Source organism: Jaculus jaculus, chromosome 18, assembly GCF_020740685.1.
Source record: "Jaculus jaculus isolate mJacJac1 chromosome 18, mJacJac1.mat.Y.cur, whole genome shotgun sequence".
NCBI classification, from domain to species: domain Eukaryota; kingdom Metazoa; phylum Chordata; class Mammalia; order Rodentia; family Dipodidae; genus Jaculus; species Jaculus jaculus.
Genome location: NC_059119.1, coordinates 28,911,117 through 28,930,682, shown reverse-complemented (window position 1 = coordinate 28,930,682; position 19,566 = coordinate 28,911,117). Strand labels below are relative to the sequence as shown.

The 19,566-nt window shown below is 50.4% G+C and overlaps 1 protein-coding gene across 1 annotated transcript; it reads right to left on the bottom strand.

The window, feature by feature from the left end:
• Window positions 1–4,034: 4,034 nt before the first annotated feature.
• Window positions 4,035–8,714, bottom strand: C18H10orf71 (chromosome 18 C10orf71 homolog). The gene has a single exon (XM_004658040.2). It carries the CDS (start codon window positions 8,628–8,630, stop codon window positions 4,395–4,397), a length of 4,236 nt encoding a protein of 1,411 aa, XP_004658097.2. The 5' UTR covers window positions 8,631–8,714; the 3' UTR covers window positions 4,035–4,394.
• Between the last annotated feature and the right edge of the window lie 10,852 nt (window positions 8,715–19,566).

The window sequence follows — 19,566 nt, the reverse complement described above, 5'->3', positions numbered from 1 at the left end:
TGTCATTTCTAGCTATACAGTCTCAGAGCCTTTAGTGCTGCCCTCAAAGTTCTCTGCATTTATGTACCTTCCCAGGGAGAAAACATAGAGGAGCCCTAGCTTACTAAACAGAAGATTATGGGTAAGACCTAGGGTTTCCATAAACTACCTCTGTTCATATTTCTCATCACTGACTTATTAGACAGACTGGTAGAAATAGCGGTATCTCTTGGCAAGCAGATGAATGAAATAACAGGTTAAGAGTTGAAAAACACATCAGTAAAAGTCTATGTTGGGCTGGAGAGATGGCTTAGTGGCTAAGCGCTTGCCTGTGAAGCCTAAGGACTCCGGTTCCAGGCTCGGTTCCCCAGGTCCCACGTGCCAGATGCACAAGGGGGCGCATGCGTCTGGAGTTCGTTTGCAGAGGCTGGAAGCCCTGGTGTGCCCATTCTCTCTCTCTCTCCCTCTATCTGTCTTTCTCTCTGTGTCTGTCGCTCTCAAATAAATAAATAAATAATTAAAAAATTCTATGTTATGAGGCCACATTTTCAGTCCTTGTGATGATTAGAAATGTTAATGGGTAATTAGCTATGGCAATATATTTTCATATGGTATGCCAATTCTCTTAGTATTTGATTGGTGAACTCATTGGCAGAGAAGGTGGGGAAGGCTTATTGCCCTCCTGGGCTGATACACTGTCCTGGGTTTCTTGACTTTGAGGCCTCCTTTCCTCCCCCCACAACAAGCCAGAAACCTCTTTTCGCAGCCAAGTCAAGTACTTCTTAGCGCGATGTTAAATGACTGACTATGAAGGATGGCAATTGTTCCTGTTTTCTGTTACATTGGAACTGCTTGAGTACAGATGATTATGGTATTTTCATTGTCCAGTAGACTGTCTGGCACAGGGAAAGCTTTGTAAAAGGGATGGAGAGAGGAAGGAGCAGAGGAAGAATGAGGAAAGAGAAAAAGAAAAAAGTGAGGGAGAGGAAGAGGGAGAAAAGGGAAAAGGTAGAAGGGAGAAAGGTAGGAAGGGATGAAAGGAAAGGTAAATTAAAGGAAAGAAGAAAGCAAAAGAGAATAAAGGGAAGCAGAGAGGGAAAGAGAAAGAAAGGGAAGGAAAATAGAGGAAAGAAAAGAAAGGGAAGGGAATGGAGAAGAGAGTGGAAAAAGGTTAAGAGGGAAGGAAGGTACAGGAAGTGGGAAGGGAAGAAGGATGGACGGAAGGAAGAGAGAGAAGGAGGGAAGGAAGAAAGAAGGAAGGAAAGGAGGCAGAAAGGAAGGAAGAAATGGAGGAAAGGCAATAAAAAGTGGAATAAAGGATGGAGGGAGGAAGGAAACATAGATATCCCTGGTTTCCCAGGGAGAAATGGAAAGAGGAAGTGATCATTGGAGAGTGAGTTGGTCTTCCCTGGATAGTGACTTACTTTGTCCCGGAGGGGGCGTAATCTGAATCTAAGACAAAGGATGATTTACTGAGAGCCAGTGAGAACCAGCTTGCTGTGGGGGCTGGGGGGACACTGCCATCGGCAGGGCCCTGCTCTTGATCTCGAAACATCTTCCATATGTTCTTCCCTCTCTTCCTTGTCCTGTCAACACTGCCTCCAAGACTGAAGATGAACGCTTCCCCCAAACAAATTCCTGCAAGAATTCTTTCCTCCAGGGCACAGTGTGTATAAATGTGGTGACTGCCGAGCTGAGGGGCTCTCCTTGGGTTAGGCAGGTCTCTTCCTGGGTCCCTGAGAATATCAGGACTATATATATTTATATACTTTTTGTTTTTTGGTATTTTGGTCAAATGAAAACATAGTTCAGAGGCATGGCTGGGAGTTGACCCAGTGGTTAAAGGTGCTTGCTTGCAAAGCCTACTGGCTTGGGTTCAATTCCTCAGCAACCCCATAAAGCCAGGTGCAAAAAGCCATACACATGTGTGGTGTTCATTTTCCATAGCAAGAGAACCTGGTGTACACACACACACACACACACACACACACCACACTTTTTTTTTTAAAGGACCCATGTTCAACTCTCCAGATCCCACGTAAGCCAGACGCACAACGTGATGCAAGTGCTCAAGGTCACACATGAGCACCGTGCATGTGTCTGGAGTTTGATTGCAGTGGCTGGAGGCCCTGGTGTGCCAACTCTCTCTCTCTCTCATAAAAATAAGACAGAAAGAAAACATGGTGGGAAAGACCCTGGAGGTGATATGGCCCCCATCCTCCAAACACAACCCCCACTTGTTGCTTGCATCTCAGAGATTTGTGGGAATGAGCTTCATGGAGCAGTGACCCACACCCTGGCTTTACAAGTGTCACCAAACATCAGCCTGGGGGAGGTGTGGGGGCCCTTTTCCATGTGGAATTTAGGCGTGGTCACACTTTCTAGGAAAAAACCATAAAGATAACAAAATCCTTCATCCAACTGACCACCCGGAATATGGCTCAAAGCCTGTGTGGAAGGACTGTGGGATGTGGGGTGCCAGGAGCCCCTCTGCCTGCAGTGTGGGAGTGGCACCCCGAGAATAAGGGTGGTGCATTCCGCTTGGTGGGGCTTGGGAGTACACTCCTGACAGCTGCTAAGGTTTCTAAAATAAGGAGTTTTTTGATTTTTTTCTTTTCTCCCCCGAGGAAGGGTCTCACTCTAGCTCAGGCTGACCTAGGATTCACTATGTAGTCTCAAAGTGGCATCGAACTCACGGTGATCCTCTTACCTCTGCCTCCTGAGTTTTTTTTTTAATTTGTTAATTTATTTATTCATTGAGATATAGGGTCTCATTCTAGCCCAGGCTCACCTGGAACTCATTCTGTAGTTCCAGGCTGGCCTCGAACTCACAGTGCTTTTCCTACCTCTGTCTCCTGAGTGAGCACTGAGTTTTCAGAACTTTTGTGTGTGTGTTCATATGAGTACAGGACATGTGTGGAGGTCAAAGGGCACCTTTTCTGGTCAGTCCTGGCCATCCACCTCCTTTGAGGCAGGGTCTCTGTCCTTTTTGATGCTGTTGTTGACTGTTGTGGGCTTCCCAGAAATTCTCCCTCCCCCATCTTACTGTCAGTTCTTACTGTCAGCGAGTTCTTACAGAAAGGTATGCTGGTTTGAGTAGCAACGATTTTACCCACTGAGCCATCTCTTCAGCTCATAAGGACTTTTTTTTGTTGTTGTTGTTTGTTTGCTTGTTTGATTTTGTTTCTGTCTGAGGTAAGTTCTTACTATACCCCAGGCTGGCCTCAAACTCCTGGCAATCCCACCTTAGCCTCCAGAGTGTGGGGATTAAAGGCACGTGCCAGTACAAGGTGGTTTTCAAACTGCCTATTGTCAGAATGGGGACTGGAAGGCTTCAGTATTTGGGCCACAGTGGAAGCCTGGGAGGTGGAAGCCCAGGACGTGGCGCTGGCTCGTCTCCCTTGCATGGCTGCCCGCAGTGGGTACTTCACGGAGACCCTTGGTTCCCTCGGTAGACTCAGATATTTTCCTCCAAATCCCCAGAGGCTAGGGACACAGGAACTATACATTTTTCTCTTTGGAAGCAAGACATAGGATCTAGTCACTAAACTGGTGCTGACTCAGTTTCCCCAGGCCACCTTGTCTGTGGGCTTAGGCCATCCTCAGGTGCCTCCCCTGCTCTAGCAGAGGGCCAGGCCTGGGAAGTCACAGGACAGGCACTGCAAGAGGACGACCCATCCTGTGGCCGTAGTGGACACCAGAGGCAGCTGTCTGCAGGGCACGTGACCCTCTGCTCACTAGGCGAGAAGGCACACTGCCCCACAGAAGAAACACGGGAGTCCGGGGGGACAGGACCATGTTGGCAAACTTGTTTCACTTCTTAAACAGTAGCCTTTTCTGTATCAGAAAAAAAAAAAAGCCTTCAGAGGCAATTGTCCCCCTGCGAGGAAAACCCACTCTCTATGCAGAGATTTCTGCAACATTGCCTGAGTCTGTCCTTAGCCAGTGCCACCTGAGGTGACCTGAAACTCAGCTGTTGTGCACCGTGGCTGACTCCAGGTTGGATGTGGTGGGGTCTGCCTGGTGAGATGCTGCTCACTCACTGTAGGGCTCAGCATATTTTTTGGGGGGACCTCACTGAGGAAGTCCACCTTTGAGAAGAAGGGTGTGGGGTGATGGAGTCCGGCAACCCTTAAGCCAGCTGGAAAAAGGCAAGCAAAATCCGGGGAAGTGGGGAGAGGGGCAAGACCTGAGAACCGATGTAGAGAGGTCTGGGCCATATTAGAGATCCCTACTTCCTTTGGGGCCATAGGGATGTCAGATGGCTAAGTACGAATTGAATTGCAGGTATGTGCACATGCACACTCCAGAACTCATGTAGAGGGGGTGGAGAGAGACAGATTGCTCGTGGAGGATGGGGAGGGGATGCAAGCTTCCCTGCCTTTTGGGGATGGGGGACAGATCTGCCGCAATCCTCAAGAAACACCTTCGGTGGCAAAGTCTTCCAGGTCTTCTGTGGAGATGATGCTCAGGCCTGGCGCCTCTGCACCCTCCCCCTCGGGACTCTTGGGGGGCCCACCGGGGTGGTGGGCGGAGGCATGAGGGGTGGACTGGCCCGGAGGCCTAGAGGCTGGCTGCAGTTCTGCATCCTGGGCGCTCTGGGGCCTGCTGCGGGGGCCCTGCCTGAGGAAAGTGGGGGCTGCCAGCTGGGAGGAGCATCGCAGGGGCATCAGCGCGGTCACGGGCACTGGCCTGAAGCCAGGGTACAGGAGGTAGGGAGCAGCTAGGGCATCCTGCAGGGGTGGCTCCTCCGGGGACATCCCCTCCGAGGATGGCACAGAGACCTTGACGTACTTGCCCGTCTCGGGGTCGTAGAAGGTCTTGATTTTCACCTGGAGAGGCATGTCAAAGACAAAGTATTGTCCAGACTGGGGATCCTGGAGCACCTTCTGGGTGGCGGGGTAAGGGGGGAGGGGCACGTGGGGCTGGGGCCCCCAGGGTCGCCTCCCAGTGTGCTCGGGGCCACAGGACACCGAGTGACGGTGCACGGGAGGGGGCAGGGAGCGCACAGCGGGGAACCTGGGCTGGGGTCTCTCTCTGGGGGACGCTGGCCTGGGTTCTGCTTGCTGCCAGTCCTCTGGGTGGGGCTTGCCCACCCAGGACTCAGGGTGCTTCTCCAGCACCTGGTCACTCTTCCTCCTCTTGCTTGCCAGCTTCTTTGCCCGCCGCAGGGCCTTCTCTGTCTTGGGTGGGACAGCAGGGGGCTTGGCCGCCGCCCTCTCTAGCAGGGCAGGTGGCCCAGGCTTCTCAGGGGTGTTTGCTGAACCAATGGCCGCGTCCGGCAACACACTTCTCGGAGAGAGGGTCCTGAACTCTTCTGCCCCCGGTTCGAACGGAGGGTCGGAGCCCTCAGCCTCCCACGGGAGGCCGTGTGTCAAGTCCTCCCTCCTGGTGAGCCTGGCAGAGCCTGAGCTGGCCCGGGGGCTGGAGCCCAGAAGCTCCTGGGGTGGCGGCCCCAGGTCCCCCTGGGCCTGGGAAGCATCGTCCCAAATGCTGCTGGCTGCAGGCGAGCACGTGCTACTCTCTCCTGGGGAGCTGGGGTTGGGGGACGTGGCTACCTCACCGGGAACCAGTCTTCTCCCCGGAGGCCCTGCTCTGGGTGCAGACAGCAAGTGGCTCTGGACACTTTGCTCTTCCCAGGAGGTGCAGAGCGGCAGGGAGGGTGGCTGATCTTCTAAGTCATCCGGGGCTAAAGTAATCACGGGGATGTGCTGCGTGGCGGCCACCTTCCCTGAGTCCATGGGCTTGTTCTTCCTATCGCTTGCCAAGACTTCACAGACAGTATCCGAGGGTGACTTCTTCTTGACCCCGTCTCCCATCAGGGGTGTAGATGGGAGGAAACTCCCCTTCCAGACTTGCTGGGAGGTCTCAGCCTGGGTAGCATGGGGCACCTGCCCAGGGTCCACCAGGCCCTCAGAGGACATGCACTTTAAGTGTGTGCCCCGCACGTGAGCTGATGGTGGGGCACTGGGTGTTTCCTGGGTCTCCGGGGCACAGATGCTACCAGCACCCTCATTCCACCCTCGTCTTGGCAATTCCTCCTCTCTGTGGTCACTACCAAGTGAGTCCTCCGTGGACACCGTCCTCAGGAGGGGCAGAATGATAGGTTTGATCACGGGGGTGGCCCTGAGGGTGTTGTCTTTGATGGCAAACAGTACGGGCTTGCTTGTAGAAGCTGGAGAGGAGGTGGGGTCTTTAACACGCGATAGGGCCCTGCTCCTTTCCCCTTCCATCCAAGAACGCCTGAAGTTCGCTTCCTCCGCCGAGGCCTTCCTGAGTCTCCCTCCGGATGGGCCTTCCTCTTCTCTTTTCAGTGCTTCCTCTGGTCTGTCCTCGTCCACGCACACGTGACCGTTACCCTCCCCGAGCTCATCTTCGCCCGTCACCTCCTCCTTCTCGTCTCTCTGACTCTCACCCGCTCTCACCTCCTTCTGCTTGTCTTCCTGTTGGCTCTCTGTAAACCATGTCTTTTGCTGATCATCAAATGAGGCAAATGATCGATCTGAAGAGCTGGTGCTGTATTTGGCCTTCCTTTGCAGGGCTGGCATGATATCAGACTGGCCGTCACTGTAAAACACATCCTCTTCTTCCGGGGACAGGGGCACTGGGGACAATTTCTGGTTCGAGGGTAGGTCCTGCTGTCCCGCCTCTTGCTCAGGCTCTGTCTCTTGAGAGACAGATCTCGAGAGCCCATTCTCCATCCGGCGGGGCTCCATCTTCTCCACAGCCTGTTCAGACTCAGGCTCCCTGTGGCAGAGTTTCAGGGAGAGGTGCTTACGGGAGAGGCGGTCCCTGGAGTCTGGACGCCAGCCACGCCCGGAGGGATCCAGCTCCGAGACGTGATCAGCACCTTCCTTGTCACCACCGTTCCTTTCTGCAGCCTCCCCATTGACACAGAAAGGGGCTTTAGAGCTTGCTGGAGGTGAGCCAAGCTCTAGGCGTCTGTCTGAATATGACTCACTAGGATGAGTGGCAAGATTCCTCTGGGTACCTCTGTGGTCATCAGCTGGCCTCTCCTTCGAAGGCTTGGTCGGAGGGCTTTCTTCAAGCCCGTTGGGAAGGAGCACACCATTGCTCAAGGCCTCTTGCTTGCCATCGACCTTACCTCTGGCTTTCTCCTCGAAGCCTTTCAAGAGAGGCGAGGGGCTGTATGTACTCTTAACGCGCTTCCTCACATCCTTGAGGTTGAATAGCAGGCTGTGAACTTTGGATTTGTAGCTGTCCCGGGATTCGCCCTCTCTGGCTTCCTTCTCCTGGTATCCATTTAGCTGTCCTGGGGGGGAAACACTGATCTGTGCTGGCTGGGTATCTGAAGGGTCTAGGGCCTGTTTGGTGGGGATCACGGGGGTGAGGAGCTTGCTGATATTAAAAGGAGGACTGTAACAGGGACTGAGGTCCCCATGTATGTCCAGAGCATCATTTTCTGGAAGTTGTCCCTGGGGGTTGTGTTTTGAATACAGAGGGTCTCTGCTACTGGCCTGTTTCTTGTCTTCCGGAGTAACCTGTGGCCCATCCTTCCCTCCTTTGCTGGCCTTGGGCTTCCTCCACGGTGGCTGGCTCCGCTTCTCTTCAGGGTCAAGGTGTGAGCCAGAAACTTTGCCCTCTGCAGGAAATACTTGGGTCCCTGGATCCCTGGTCCCCCAAGGTCTAGATGCAGACCGAGGCCCCGGTGCTGCTCTGTCCTCTTCCTGAGCACAGCTGGCCCGGCTCAGGCAGGGGGAGACATTGCACTCAGCGGGGTAGGGCTCTCTTAACAAGGGTGCGTCCTCATAACGCTTGGGAGCTTTGCTTTCTGGGATGGTTTCGGTGACGTCCTTCCTCTCCAGCAGTTTGGGCTGGTGGCTGTTCCATGACTCGAAGGCACTGTTTTCACTGTGCAGAAAAGTCCCTTTGGGAACCCACTCCCTGCCTCTGTCAGGCTCAGCCTTTGCCGCCTTATGGGGCGGAGAAGGGAACCTCGACTCGAATGAGCCAGCCACGTAGTCATGTGTGGGCAGGAAGCTGCTGGAGCTATGACAGGTCATTTCTGGGTTCTTGGGGGTCTCTTGTTCTCCCTGATTCCTGCCGGGTTGGTGGCTGCTGGAGACCTCAGCGGGCACCCTCCTGACCGTCAAGAAGGCCGAATCGAAGCAGAAGTTGACACCACTTTCCGGAAGAGGGGCAAACTTGGGGGGATTTTTGAGAGCTGGTGGCTTGCTGGGAGGAGGCCGGCTGTCGCAAGGTTGGCTCTCAGTCCTGTCGAAGGACTTAATGAGTGACGATACCTTGGAAATGGGCTTGCTGCTGCTCCGCAGGCCAGAGACTGGCACTTCCAGTCTCCTCTGGGCTGGCGTCAGTGGGGGGCTGCCCTTGGGGTATTTCTCCTCCCCTTGGACATACTTAGGGAGCTGTTGGAAGGTGGCTGCCCAGCCCGTGTGCTCTGTGCCTTGTGACGGGAGCTGACTCCAGATGCCGCTTTTCCTATTGGTGTGGCGGGTGGCGTCCGGGGACAGGGACAGATCAGAATCGTGGAAGGCTGTGTCCTCTGAGATGCACAGGCTCCGGAATGCCCGGTCTGTGAGGTTGCTCACCTCCCTGTCTGCATCGTCCAGCACACTGCCGATGCTGGAGGTGTCGCTGAACCCGTCTGCACACTTCTTGTTCCCCTGCATTGTCTGTTTGCCTTAGAAAGACGGTCCCTGTCAGCTGGTTGGGTGCCTCTGGGTGAGATTCTGGTGCAAGGGTTCAGAGCAGCCCACCTGTCACAAAGGAGAGCGTTCTGTTGACCAGTTGCAATAGCGAAGTGGGGGATATTTTCTCTGCAAAGGAAAAAAGAAAGTGCATCATGCGGATAGAACATCTAATTTAATCACTTTGGGCAAGAGCTACTTTCTGGTCTAGGTGACTAAACCGTGCCGGTGGGTGACTTATTTTAGGTGTCAATTTTGCCAGCCAAATGTAGTTTCTGCTCAGACAGCAGCCTGTGATATGTTGCTCCGACAGTAATTTTTGGATGTGATTAACATTAAAATCAGTCGTCTTTGGGTAAAGCGTATGAAGTACATAAAGCCGAAGAGCCTCGTCCAAACAACCTTAGGAGAAAAGTGAGGTGACAGACAACAAAAGCCCAAGTGCTCAAGACGTCCAGCTGAAACTCTGGTCACTAAAGGAATCAATCTGCAAAACGAAAAGACAACCCGTGGACAGGGAGGCCGTCCATGCAGACTGCATAGCTAGGAGCTGTCTAAAGTACCTAGGAAGGGGCTAGAGAGATGGCTTAGCGGTTGAGCGCTTGCCTGTGAAGCCTAAGGACCCCTGTTCGGGGCTCAATTCCCCAGAACACATGATAGCCAGAGGCACAAAGGGGCGCATGCATCTGGAGTTTATTTGCAGTGGCTGGAGGCCCTGGCAGGCCCATCCTCTCTGCCTCTTTCTCTCTCTCAAATCAATATATCCATATTTTTTTAGAAGAAAATCATCAAATAATTGGAAAGGAAATGAATAAGTCTTTCTTCAAAAAAAAAAAAAAAAAGACTTCCAACTTAGAACTACAATGAGCTGTCTCCTTGTCCTTGTTAGGGTGACTATTACAAAAATGATGTAGGGAAAGAAAATTTTGCACACTTTTGGTGAGAATATAATTATTATAACCATTAGCCATTATGGAGGTTCCTCATGACATGAAAAATATGGACTACCGTATGTTCCAGCAATTCCCTTTCTGGATATATACCCAAAAGGAAATGAAATTGGAATCTTCTAGAGGTATTGTACTCCCATGTGTATGAACTATAGTTGATATGTCTATAGTTGACAATGCTGTTCTTAGAACATTACTACGAGGGTAGACCTTATGGGAAGTGTTTCTTTTCCTTGGAAACCAGTTGCTTATCTTCTGGAGAAACCTGTCTAAGACATGGCCTAAAGTTCAGAATCTTTTAAATAAGTGTTAAAATACTCCTCCCCTAACCCTCCTCTGCTCTCCTCAACAGCCTCATTCCCAGCAGTGACAGGAAGCGCCAGGCCACGCCCACCCCTCCATGACTGGTCTTTGTACTGACTGTGTTGGTACTGGGGGGCGGGGTGAGGGTGAGGCCCCCTTACCAGGGAGCTAAGGCTGAAGGCTTAGAGCCCCAGAGTCTCATTTGGATGACACTTCCCTGTGCAGTGACCACTTCTGGCTGCTATGGCCACTTCCCCCCGATGCGTCTGTTGTCCTATGCTTGCCCTGTTGCAGTCATATTTCAGATAAGGTCCTGGGCGTTAAGACTTGAATATCTGAATTTAGGGATATCACCTAGCAATGACATGGAGACATACACTTTGCAGCCTTGGGGACAAGCCATAATCAAATACAGTCCAATTTGCTGAGGATACTAGGTGACCAGGAGAGTAAGATCCTAAGGTATTACGAGGCTGTGGGCCTATGACAGACCAACCCCACTCCACCCCACACTGAGTTTCGTGTAACAGGAGCCAAGGGTACATTAGTGCCCTTGACTACTGTAAGTCAGGTTTCTTGCCCCTTGAGGTCCTACCAATGCATTTAGGGAGTCTTCTGGTGTTTGGAATGCTGGTAGTTTGATCTGAACAATGACTAGTAATAAACTTACTTATTTTGGGCTTCCTACACTTCTATGTCAAAATAAAACTATGATAATTGCAGACATAAATGCAGGATCTTAGAGTCAAGTAAACATCCCCCTATTATATTTATTATATTAGCAGGAATGTGCATATATCACAAACATATATGTATGTATGCATATATATATCAGCTATAAATGATATATATAAATGCTTCAATCCCTTTCTTCTGAGTAAAAAGACTTGGTATCTCTCTCTCTCTCTCTCTCTCTTTTTTTTTTTTGTTTTGGTTTTCTAAGGTAGGGTCTCACTCTAGCTCAGGCTGCCCTGGAATTCACTATGTATTCTCAGGGTGGCCTCGAACTCTCGGCGATCCTCCTACCTCTGCCTCCCAAGTGCTGGGATTAAAGGCGTGCACCACCACGCCTGGCTTAAGACTTGGTATCTCTTGATCTTGGGAAATTTCTTCCTGCCACTACGATACTCAGTATCAGGTATGTGAAAGTCCAGGTTCCCAGACAGCGTGCAGGTGTGAGATCTAGGAAAGGCATCTGTTGTGTCATTTCGCTTGGGCTGCCTAATCATGGTCCAATCTCAGGTATTCTTTTCGGTGAGAGGATGTGCAGGGTTTCTGGGGTGCCCCACTTTCCCTCCCCTGAACTAATTTAGCCTCCACTTTGAGTGTCCTTTTTTAACATTTTATTTATTAATTTATTTGACACAGAGAGAAAGACACACACACACATACAGAGACAGAGAGAGAGATTGAGCGCTAGGGCCTTTAGCCATTGCAAATGAACTCCAGATGTGTGTGTCCCTTTGTGCATCTGGCTTATGTGGGTCCCAGGGAATTGAACCTAGGTCCTTTGGATCTGCAGGCAAGTGCCTTAACTGCTAAGCCATCTCTCCAGCCCGAGTGTCCTTTTTAAAAATCTACTTTTTTGGGCTGGAGAGATGGCTTAGCGGATAAGCGCTTGCCTGTGAAGCCTAAGGACCCCAGTTTGAGGCTCGGTTCCCCAGGTCCCACGTTAGCCAGATGCACAAGGGGGCGCACGCGTCTGGAGTTCGCTTGCAGAGGCTGGAAGCCCTGGAGCGCCCATTCTCTCTCTCTCTCTCTCTCTCTCTTTCTCTCTCTCTCTCTCTCTGTCTTTCTCTCTGTGTCTGTCGCTCTCAAATTAAAAAAAAAACAAAAACAAAAACAAAAACAAACAAAAAAAAACTTAAAAAATCTACTTTTTTTTTGCATGTGTATGTGTGTGGTATGCATATATGTCTACATGCACATTTTCATATTTGTGTTTGGATGTGTGCATGCATGTTTGTGTGCATACATGTGGAGGCCAGAGGTAGAGGTCAGGGTGTCTTCCTGAATTACAGGTTCTGTTGTTGAACCTAGACCTCACCAATTCAGCTGGACTAGCTAGCTAGGGAGCCTGAGGAATTCCTTCTCCCTGCCTACCCAGTGCTGGGGTTATGCTCTGCATTTTATGTGAGCTCCAGGGATCCAAACTCAGGTCCTTATTCTTGTGTGGCTAGTACTTTACCCAGTGAGCCATCTTCCCAGTCCTCTCTTTGGCTTCTTGAAACAGTTTTTGTGTAGCCCAGGCTAGCCTCAAACTTGCTATGTAGCCAAGGATAACCTTGGACATGAGGTTGTCCTGTCTCTACCTCCCAAGTGCTGGCATTATAGGTGCGTACCACTGAGCCTGACACAAGTCTCTTTTTCTACTGTTGATCCGTTTGACCAAGTTCTGTGATCTTGGGTTCACTGTAGTTCTAAGCAGTGAAGAAGGAAGCTCAGTGACTGGTCAGAAAAGAATCATGACTTCTGCCCACCAGCTTTACCCAGATAACGTCTTCAATTCTTTTAGATACCAGGAGTCAATGGGACACTTCTAACATCTTCAGCCCAATCTCCAGCCACAGAAGATATGTCCTGTTCTTATACTAGGTCTGTGTTATCTCCATGTGGCTATGGTTTGAATCTGGAGCGAACCCCAAGTGTCCCTCACGTTAAAGGCTTAATCACAGCTTTGGCACTGTTGGAAGGTGTGGGAAACTTTAAGAGGTGGGATCTAGTGAGAGGCTATTGGGCTGATGGGCTGGTCCTCTTCTTCCTTTTCACAGGTATCTGCCTCCAGCATGTTCTCCTCCATGAAGCTTCCTCTCCAGAGGTTTCGAAGCATGTTTGTTCCCAAACTAACTTTACTTCTTTTAAAGTTAATTAAAAAATATAAAGTTAATGGGTTGGAGAGATCACTTAGTGGTTAAGGCGCTTGCCTACAAAGCCAAAGGATCCAGGTTCAATTCCCCAGGACCCACGTAAGCCAGATGCTCAAGGTGGAGCATGCGTCTGGAGTTTGTTTCCAGCAGCTGGAGGCCCTGACATGCCCATTCTCTCTCTCTCTCTCCTTTTTTTTTTTTTTTTTTTTGGAGGTAAAGTTTCACTCTAGCCCAGGCTGACCTGGAATTCACTGTGTCATGTCAGGGTGGCCTCGAACTCACAGCGATCTTTCTACCTCTGCCTCCCTAGGGCTGGGATTGAAGGCGTGCCCCACCATGCCCGGCTTCTCTCTTTTTATCTTGCCTCTTTTTTCAAGTAAATAAAAATTATATATAACACACACACACACACACACACACACACACACATAAAGTTAACTGTGTCAGGTGTCTGTTAACGGCAGTAGAAAGCTGAGTTACATACCTACCTGTTATAGCACGGGTACCAGCGGGTGCCTCCTTTGCTGGCTTTTAAGATCTGCGGTGTTCAGACTTCTTTGCATGCTGATATTTGATGTCAGCTAGAAAGAAGAGGAAAAATAATTTTAGTGGAACTAGCTGCCACAGTATTTAGTGGAAAAGCTGTCTTGAGATATCACTAGTATAGCTCCAAGACAGTTGGCCAACAATCCCATACATGTGGGGTGTTTGTGTGTTAATTCTCTTCCTGCTGCAGAGGAATGCCAGATACATGTGTCACTGTTTTTGTGTCTGGCTTTTGTGTCATTGGGGGATTGAAGCCTGGCTGGCAGGCTTTGTAAGTAAGTGCCTTTCACTGCTGAGCCATCTCCCCAGCACTTAGTTTTTTGTTATTTGATACTCAAACATAATGAAATTCCAAGCGTAGACTTTTGGTTCAAACTAACATAAGGTTAATTTATATCCCTTCTAACATTCATGAATTTATCCATGGTCCAAGAAATCCTTAGGAACCTGTTGTAAGCCTGTGAGATTTCTAACATGATTGGGCCAGAAGAAATTTTTTTTTTCTTTTCTAGCAAAATCTGAGAAAAGGACCTTTCCAACTAAATAGGTACCATAGTTTTTTCTTTCTTTCTTTCTTTCTTTCTTTCTTTCTTTCTTTCTTTCTTTCTTTCTTTCTTTTCTCAGTGAAGGCAAGGAGAACTGCCAATTTGAAGTCCACTCAACAGACAGCTGCAGTGCGTTCCCTGTGTTGCTGGCAGGAGGCATGAGTATCTATTTTGACAGCTAAAAGAACCCAAAAGCTGCCCACGAGAATTTCTGGAGTGTGGGATGAAATGTAAACTAATTAAAATAAGCCCACCATGCAAATCTTAAAGGCAGACCCCTGAGGTTTCCTCCAGACCTTCCCCAGATTGTAGCTCCTGGATATTAATCTAGCCTAAGATGGTTTATTAGTAATATTAATAATCATAATAACTCAAATTGGGAGGTAGATTTCTTCGGAGAATCACAGAGGTGTTTTGTGTTTACCACCATACGGCAAGGCCCATCCCGACTCCCTGGGCTGGCCTAGATGGGCCTCCGTCTGTCCCCACAGCATGCCTGGTATCACCTTTCTCAGAATATGCTGCTACAGATCAGGTATCAGAACGCTTTGCAGATTGATGATTGATTCTTTTTCTCACCCAACTAGAAGGTTCCTTGAACCCTGGAGGAAGGTTTTATGTGTCTGCATGCTGAGCTCGTCAGCAGAGATGTGCTTTCAATTGGGTATCTTGATCCTGATAGTTTTCCCTCTAGAAGGCAAACTGAGGCACAGGGAAATAAGGAACAATATGATAGAAAGTTTAGTGAGAAAGAGCAGTGGCCATGGGCCATAAGGCCATTGGAGAAGTCTGATCAACTAGTTGGTGCCACCAAATACGGAAAAAAAATAAAGATGTACTCCATAGCTGGAAGATTCCCTAATACTTGGCAGAGAGGGGGATAAAACCCAGCTGGTGGGGCTGGGAACTGAGCTCAATTACTAAAGCACCTGCCTGGCACGTGCAAAGCCCCATGTTTGGTCCCAAGCACCTCATAGACCATGTGTGGTGATGCACACTGTACCACCAGCAGTTGGGAGGTTGAGGCAGGAAGATCAGAAGTTCAAGGCCACCCTTGGCTAACAAGCAAACATCTGGTACCACCTGTGGATGCACTCTAGGCACGGTACCAGGTGACAGCATTTTATTTTGTAGACATTGAGGAGCTGTGGGTCTGTGCTGGGACCGTCCCCATACATGGGTGCCCCCCAAGGTCATGGCTGCTGAGATGGTTCTCAGAAGACAGTGTGGCAGCCATTCAAAGGAAGCGTCCACCTGAGTTGGTGAGACCTCTGGCTCAGAGGAGCTGACAGCCATATTAGAGCCCAGGTGGCCTTGGAATCTTATTGGGAGCAGTAAATTCCTATGTATGTCTGCTGGGAAACAAGGCGGCTTTGTGATGTAAACACTTCCTGTACCCATTAAATTCCTCCAGGGTTTCCTTAACCCATTTGGCTCTGCCCTACGTACCCGTCATGCCCAGCCTCTCCACTGCCTCCGATAATTCTTCCAAGGGGACTGATCTTCTAGCTGCAGTCCAGGTGAGTGGTTCTGTGAGTGCACTCCCTTCTCCCTGGCCCTCCAGCTGGTTTGCCCCATTGTCTTCCTCTCTTTGCTAAGGCATTTCCTCTATTCCAGCCACGGCCTCTCTTCCCCATCCACATCGCGGACGCAGGTGATTGTACCCACACCCGTGTGTCCATGCACTGGGGCCTGGCTTGGATGTCTGTCTCCAGCTCATGTCTCATGCCATCTGCTGGCCAATGCCCTGCCCATGACTCACTCCTTACAAAGTCACACAGTGCCAGGGACTTTTGATGGCCACTGATGTCTCCGGGTAGTAATTCTACTATTTCCCAAGCCTCCTGAGTTTCATCTGATTTATGTTATTTTGTGGGCTTGGGTATGTTTGCACATCACGTGGGGTGTGTGTGTGTGGGGGGGTTTACAGTGCTCGCTATGCTTGCCTGCTGGGGTGTCGCTTTCCCGCCGTGGTCTGAGTAGACCTTTGGCATCCCGCTCCATGGCTCTTCCACCTGGTCTTGTTTTCAGCTGAAGTCTCTTTTTACAGAGTTTGTGGGGCTCCAGTGGTTCTCTTGGGGTTCTGCTTTCCTGTGGGGCTGGGGTTACAGCTGCTACCCACCCCCCCCCCTCAGCTGTTTACATAAGATCTGGAGACGTGAAGTCTGGCTGGCTCAAGCATCTTCAGGTATTCATGCTTGCATAGGAAGCCCACCTAACCACTGAACCATCTCTCCAGCCCCTGAGTGTCATCTTCAAGGTCTCTTGTTCCTTGTGCCTTCTCCTTCTCCATGCCCACCATCTTGCCCTGGCTTCTCTCAGGCCTCCTCTGGGCTACTGCTGACACAGTAGTTTTTCCTCTAGTCCCAGATGCAGCTTCTAGGAAATGGTCTGTCAGGTCACCTCTTGCTAGGAACCCTCAACAAGTTCCCAGTTTTCAAGAAATCTCATGTTGGACTAGTTTCCTTCTCGTGGCTGGGTTTTCTAGCCACCCTGGCCCCTTCCCTAGCTTCTTCAACACACCACGTGACATTCTTTCCACCTTGAGGGCTTTGCATATGTCTGCTCTGTCTTGAAATCTTTTCTTCCTTCTTGTCCTCTGCCACCCTGTTAACTCGCACACATGCTCCAGAGCCTGGGGTTCTGTGTCCATTCAACAAGACAGCTTTCTCGGGCCATATACATATATATATATACATATATATATACATACACATATATATATACGCACCCTGATATATACTTCTGAAACAGCCCACACTCATCTCCTTTCTGTCACACTCACAGCTGTTAGGCTTCGTGATTTTGTTGTTCAGCGTGTATCTTTCCTGCCAGTCTGTGTGCTTTCCTGTGCCAGGGCCTGAATCTGTCTGTTTTCCCCACCTGTCTTCCTCATGTCCATAGCACGGGCTCTCTGCTCAGCCACTAAGCGAACCTACACCTGATACTCTTCACACCGCCGACTGGATTAGCAGGGTATCTTTTATTAATTCAGCAATCATCTGAGAATCGCAAATGGATCACAAATCCCAAGTTAATGAATCTGAATCCAAGTGGGTTTTAGTTACTTTTTGTTTCCAAGAGCCCAAATACACTTGTGTGTGTGTGTGTGTGTGTGTGTGTGTGTGTGTGTGTATTATTCTTCAATGCCATTCACAAGCTGGCTGGACATAGGTGAGCCCTTCACACCAGGCAGAGTACCCAACTGAGAGCTGAGAGGCCAGGAGTGAGTTCCAAGGTGAATATCAGTTCACCTTGTTTTGCCACATTTATGCCAGGGAGAAATAAGGAGCAGCGTTGTGACATCATTTTCCACATCTCTGTTCAGTGCTCCAGGTTGGGGATGGCCCACTCCCCTCGGTGGAGATCTGCGAACAGCCCCATTGCTAATGATCACTGAGCGGTAGATGTCATAGTGGCTGCTAGCATTGCAGTAGTCCCTCGGCCCTGTGTGGCACCCTGCGGAACTCCAGAGCTCACGGGTGATTCAGACGACGGTGGATTGCTGGCTTACCACTGTCAATATGTGGATGGTGGTGCTGTGTGCGTAGCCCCGAGGTGGAAAGTCACACTCACGGATGTGACTTGTCCTTCCCTTTTCTTAGGCTGGTCTCTTTGAACCAGAATATATCAAACACGACAACTCTGAGGCACACCCCATGAAACTAGGTTTCTCTCTGGCAGTGCTTGTACATTTTAAGCATGCGATGCTTTTTTTGGCATGTCTCGTGGTGAGATGCTCCTGCACCACCATTGGAAAGAGTGTGCTGCATTCTCCAGACCAAATCCGTTCCTCCTATCCAGCCTATGCCCCGTCACAAGGTCCATCACAAGAGGCAGCATGATCTCCTTCCATGCATCTCCACCTTCCGTGGCCTGCCACGCAGTGACCGAGGGACCTGAGGTCCCCACATGGGTCTTGGATGGGTTCTTCTGCACGGTCATCCCTCTGCATGAAATGGCCTTCTTTATATGCTGCCATTAGTGACCCTTTCGATCTCTTCCTTTTAGATCCTAGTTTTTAAGGTACTTGTATTGCTTTATCCCAGGTTTTCTGTGTGAGCTCATTTCTGAGGTTCTTAGACTCTGAGGTCCTGAGCCTGCCCCAGCTGACTGACCTGGAGCCTGTCGTCTGCTTGTCCTTGTGAAAGCATTTCAGCTGCTGTCACGGGAGCACGTCTGGGGCCACAAGGACGTGATGACAGCCGTGCCGCACTGTGTGGTATGATGAAAACTCAGTCGCCCCCGTGTTCTCCACATCTCCTTCAGGGCTCAGGGCCAGCTGCTAACCCAGGCCTGGGTGTCGTGAGGCCCAGCCTTGGCTGGTGCACCCTCATGCATCCTCGGCGCAGGAGATGGCCAGGTGAGGAGACTTAGATGTGTCAACTCCTATGTTCCAGAGCTCTACATTTCTCCACTCTTTTGAGCCCCACAATAAGGGGTGCAATGGTTCCACCAACCAGGTCCCTGACCGGTGTGAACCTGGGACCTAGTTCAGGCCACTGCTACCAACGTGCTATGCATTATGAATGCCATTTCTGAGATGGGACAACAGAACCTCTGAGAGGCGGTGTGGACATTCCATGTCTCCCAGCTCCTGAGTGACTGACTTGGGCTAGACATGTAGGTCTCTGTGACCCTGGAATCAGCCCACAGCAAGAGAGGAAACAGCAAGAACTGTGGCATGGCTAGGTTGCCAGACCAAGCCAGTCAAAAAATGTAGGCCAGGCGAGACAATTTCAGATAGATGATAAATACCTTTTTAGGACAAATCTGTGCAATATATGGGAAATATGCTTAGCTAAAATTACTCTGTTGAAATTCAAATTCTACTGACTTCCTGGCTTTATTATGGCAACCCAAGAACCCCAGAGCTCTTAGCACTCCGAGTGGATGACAGCCAGAAGAAGCCAGCACGGGCAGTCCTAGGATGACAGAGACAATAGCAGCTCACATTTCCATGTCACCTTGCCGCTCTTGGCCGTCTTTGCTACCCAGTATCTTAGGTGAGTCTCGTGACTGCTTTGAGGAGGCTTGAGTGGGCCTTGTCACCATTTTCCAGGTGAAGGAGTGAAGCTACAGAGAGGTCGGGCTGTCACTCCGTGTCACACAGTGTGAGAAGAATGGGAAAAACTGGGGTTGGGATTCATGAAGCTCTGGTTACTCCTGACCACTCCCCACACTTTCTCCAGGATGAACTGTAGAACTTCCAGCCCCTGCCTGGGCTCAGGTTCCACTGGCTGTGTCCCCGGAGACTTCACTGTGCCTCTTGTGGCTCATGGGCACGGACGGAAAGCCCAGGTAGAGAAAAGGCGGATGTTTCTTTCTTGCGCATATCATGTCCTAGGGAGGGTCTCAGCTCAGGTTTTCGTAGCAGCCATGGAGTGGAAATGTTGACTTGCCGGGGAATTGCACAGGTCTCTCTGTCTGGAGAGGGGTCACACCTAATGCCCTGTGGGGAGGGGCAGGACTGGACTCCGCACAGCTGGGCCTGGGCTGCTGCTCCTGAGATGCCCCCATGTCACTGTCTTCCGCGCAGGGCTCTGCCGCTTTCCACAGGAAGCCACTGGGGTTTGCTCTGCTGCTGGGTTTTGACCACTTGCCTGTGGTGTGGTTTCCAAGCCTGAGGTCTTTGGGAGGATGTAATCACCTTAATTGAATGGCGCTTTCACTTCTCAGTCAAGGGGAAGCAGGAAGACAGAAGGGA

Excerpts from the sequence above, each read along its gene's own strand:
- C18H10orf71 (XM_004658040.2), bottom strand. The coding sequence starts at position 8,630 with ATGCAGGGGAACAAGAAGTGTGCAGACGGGTTCAGCGACACCTCCAGC.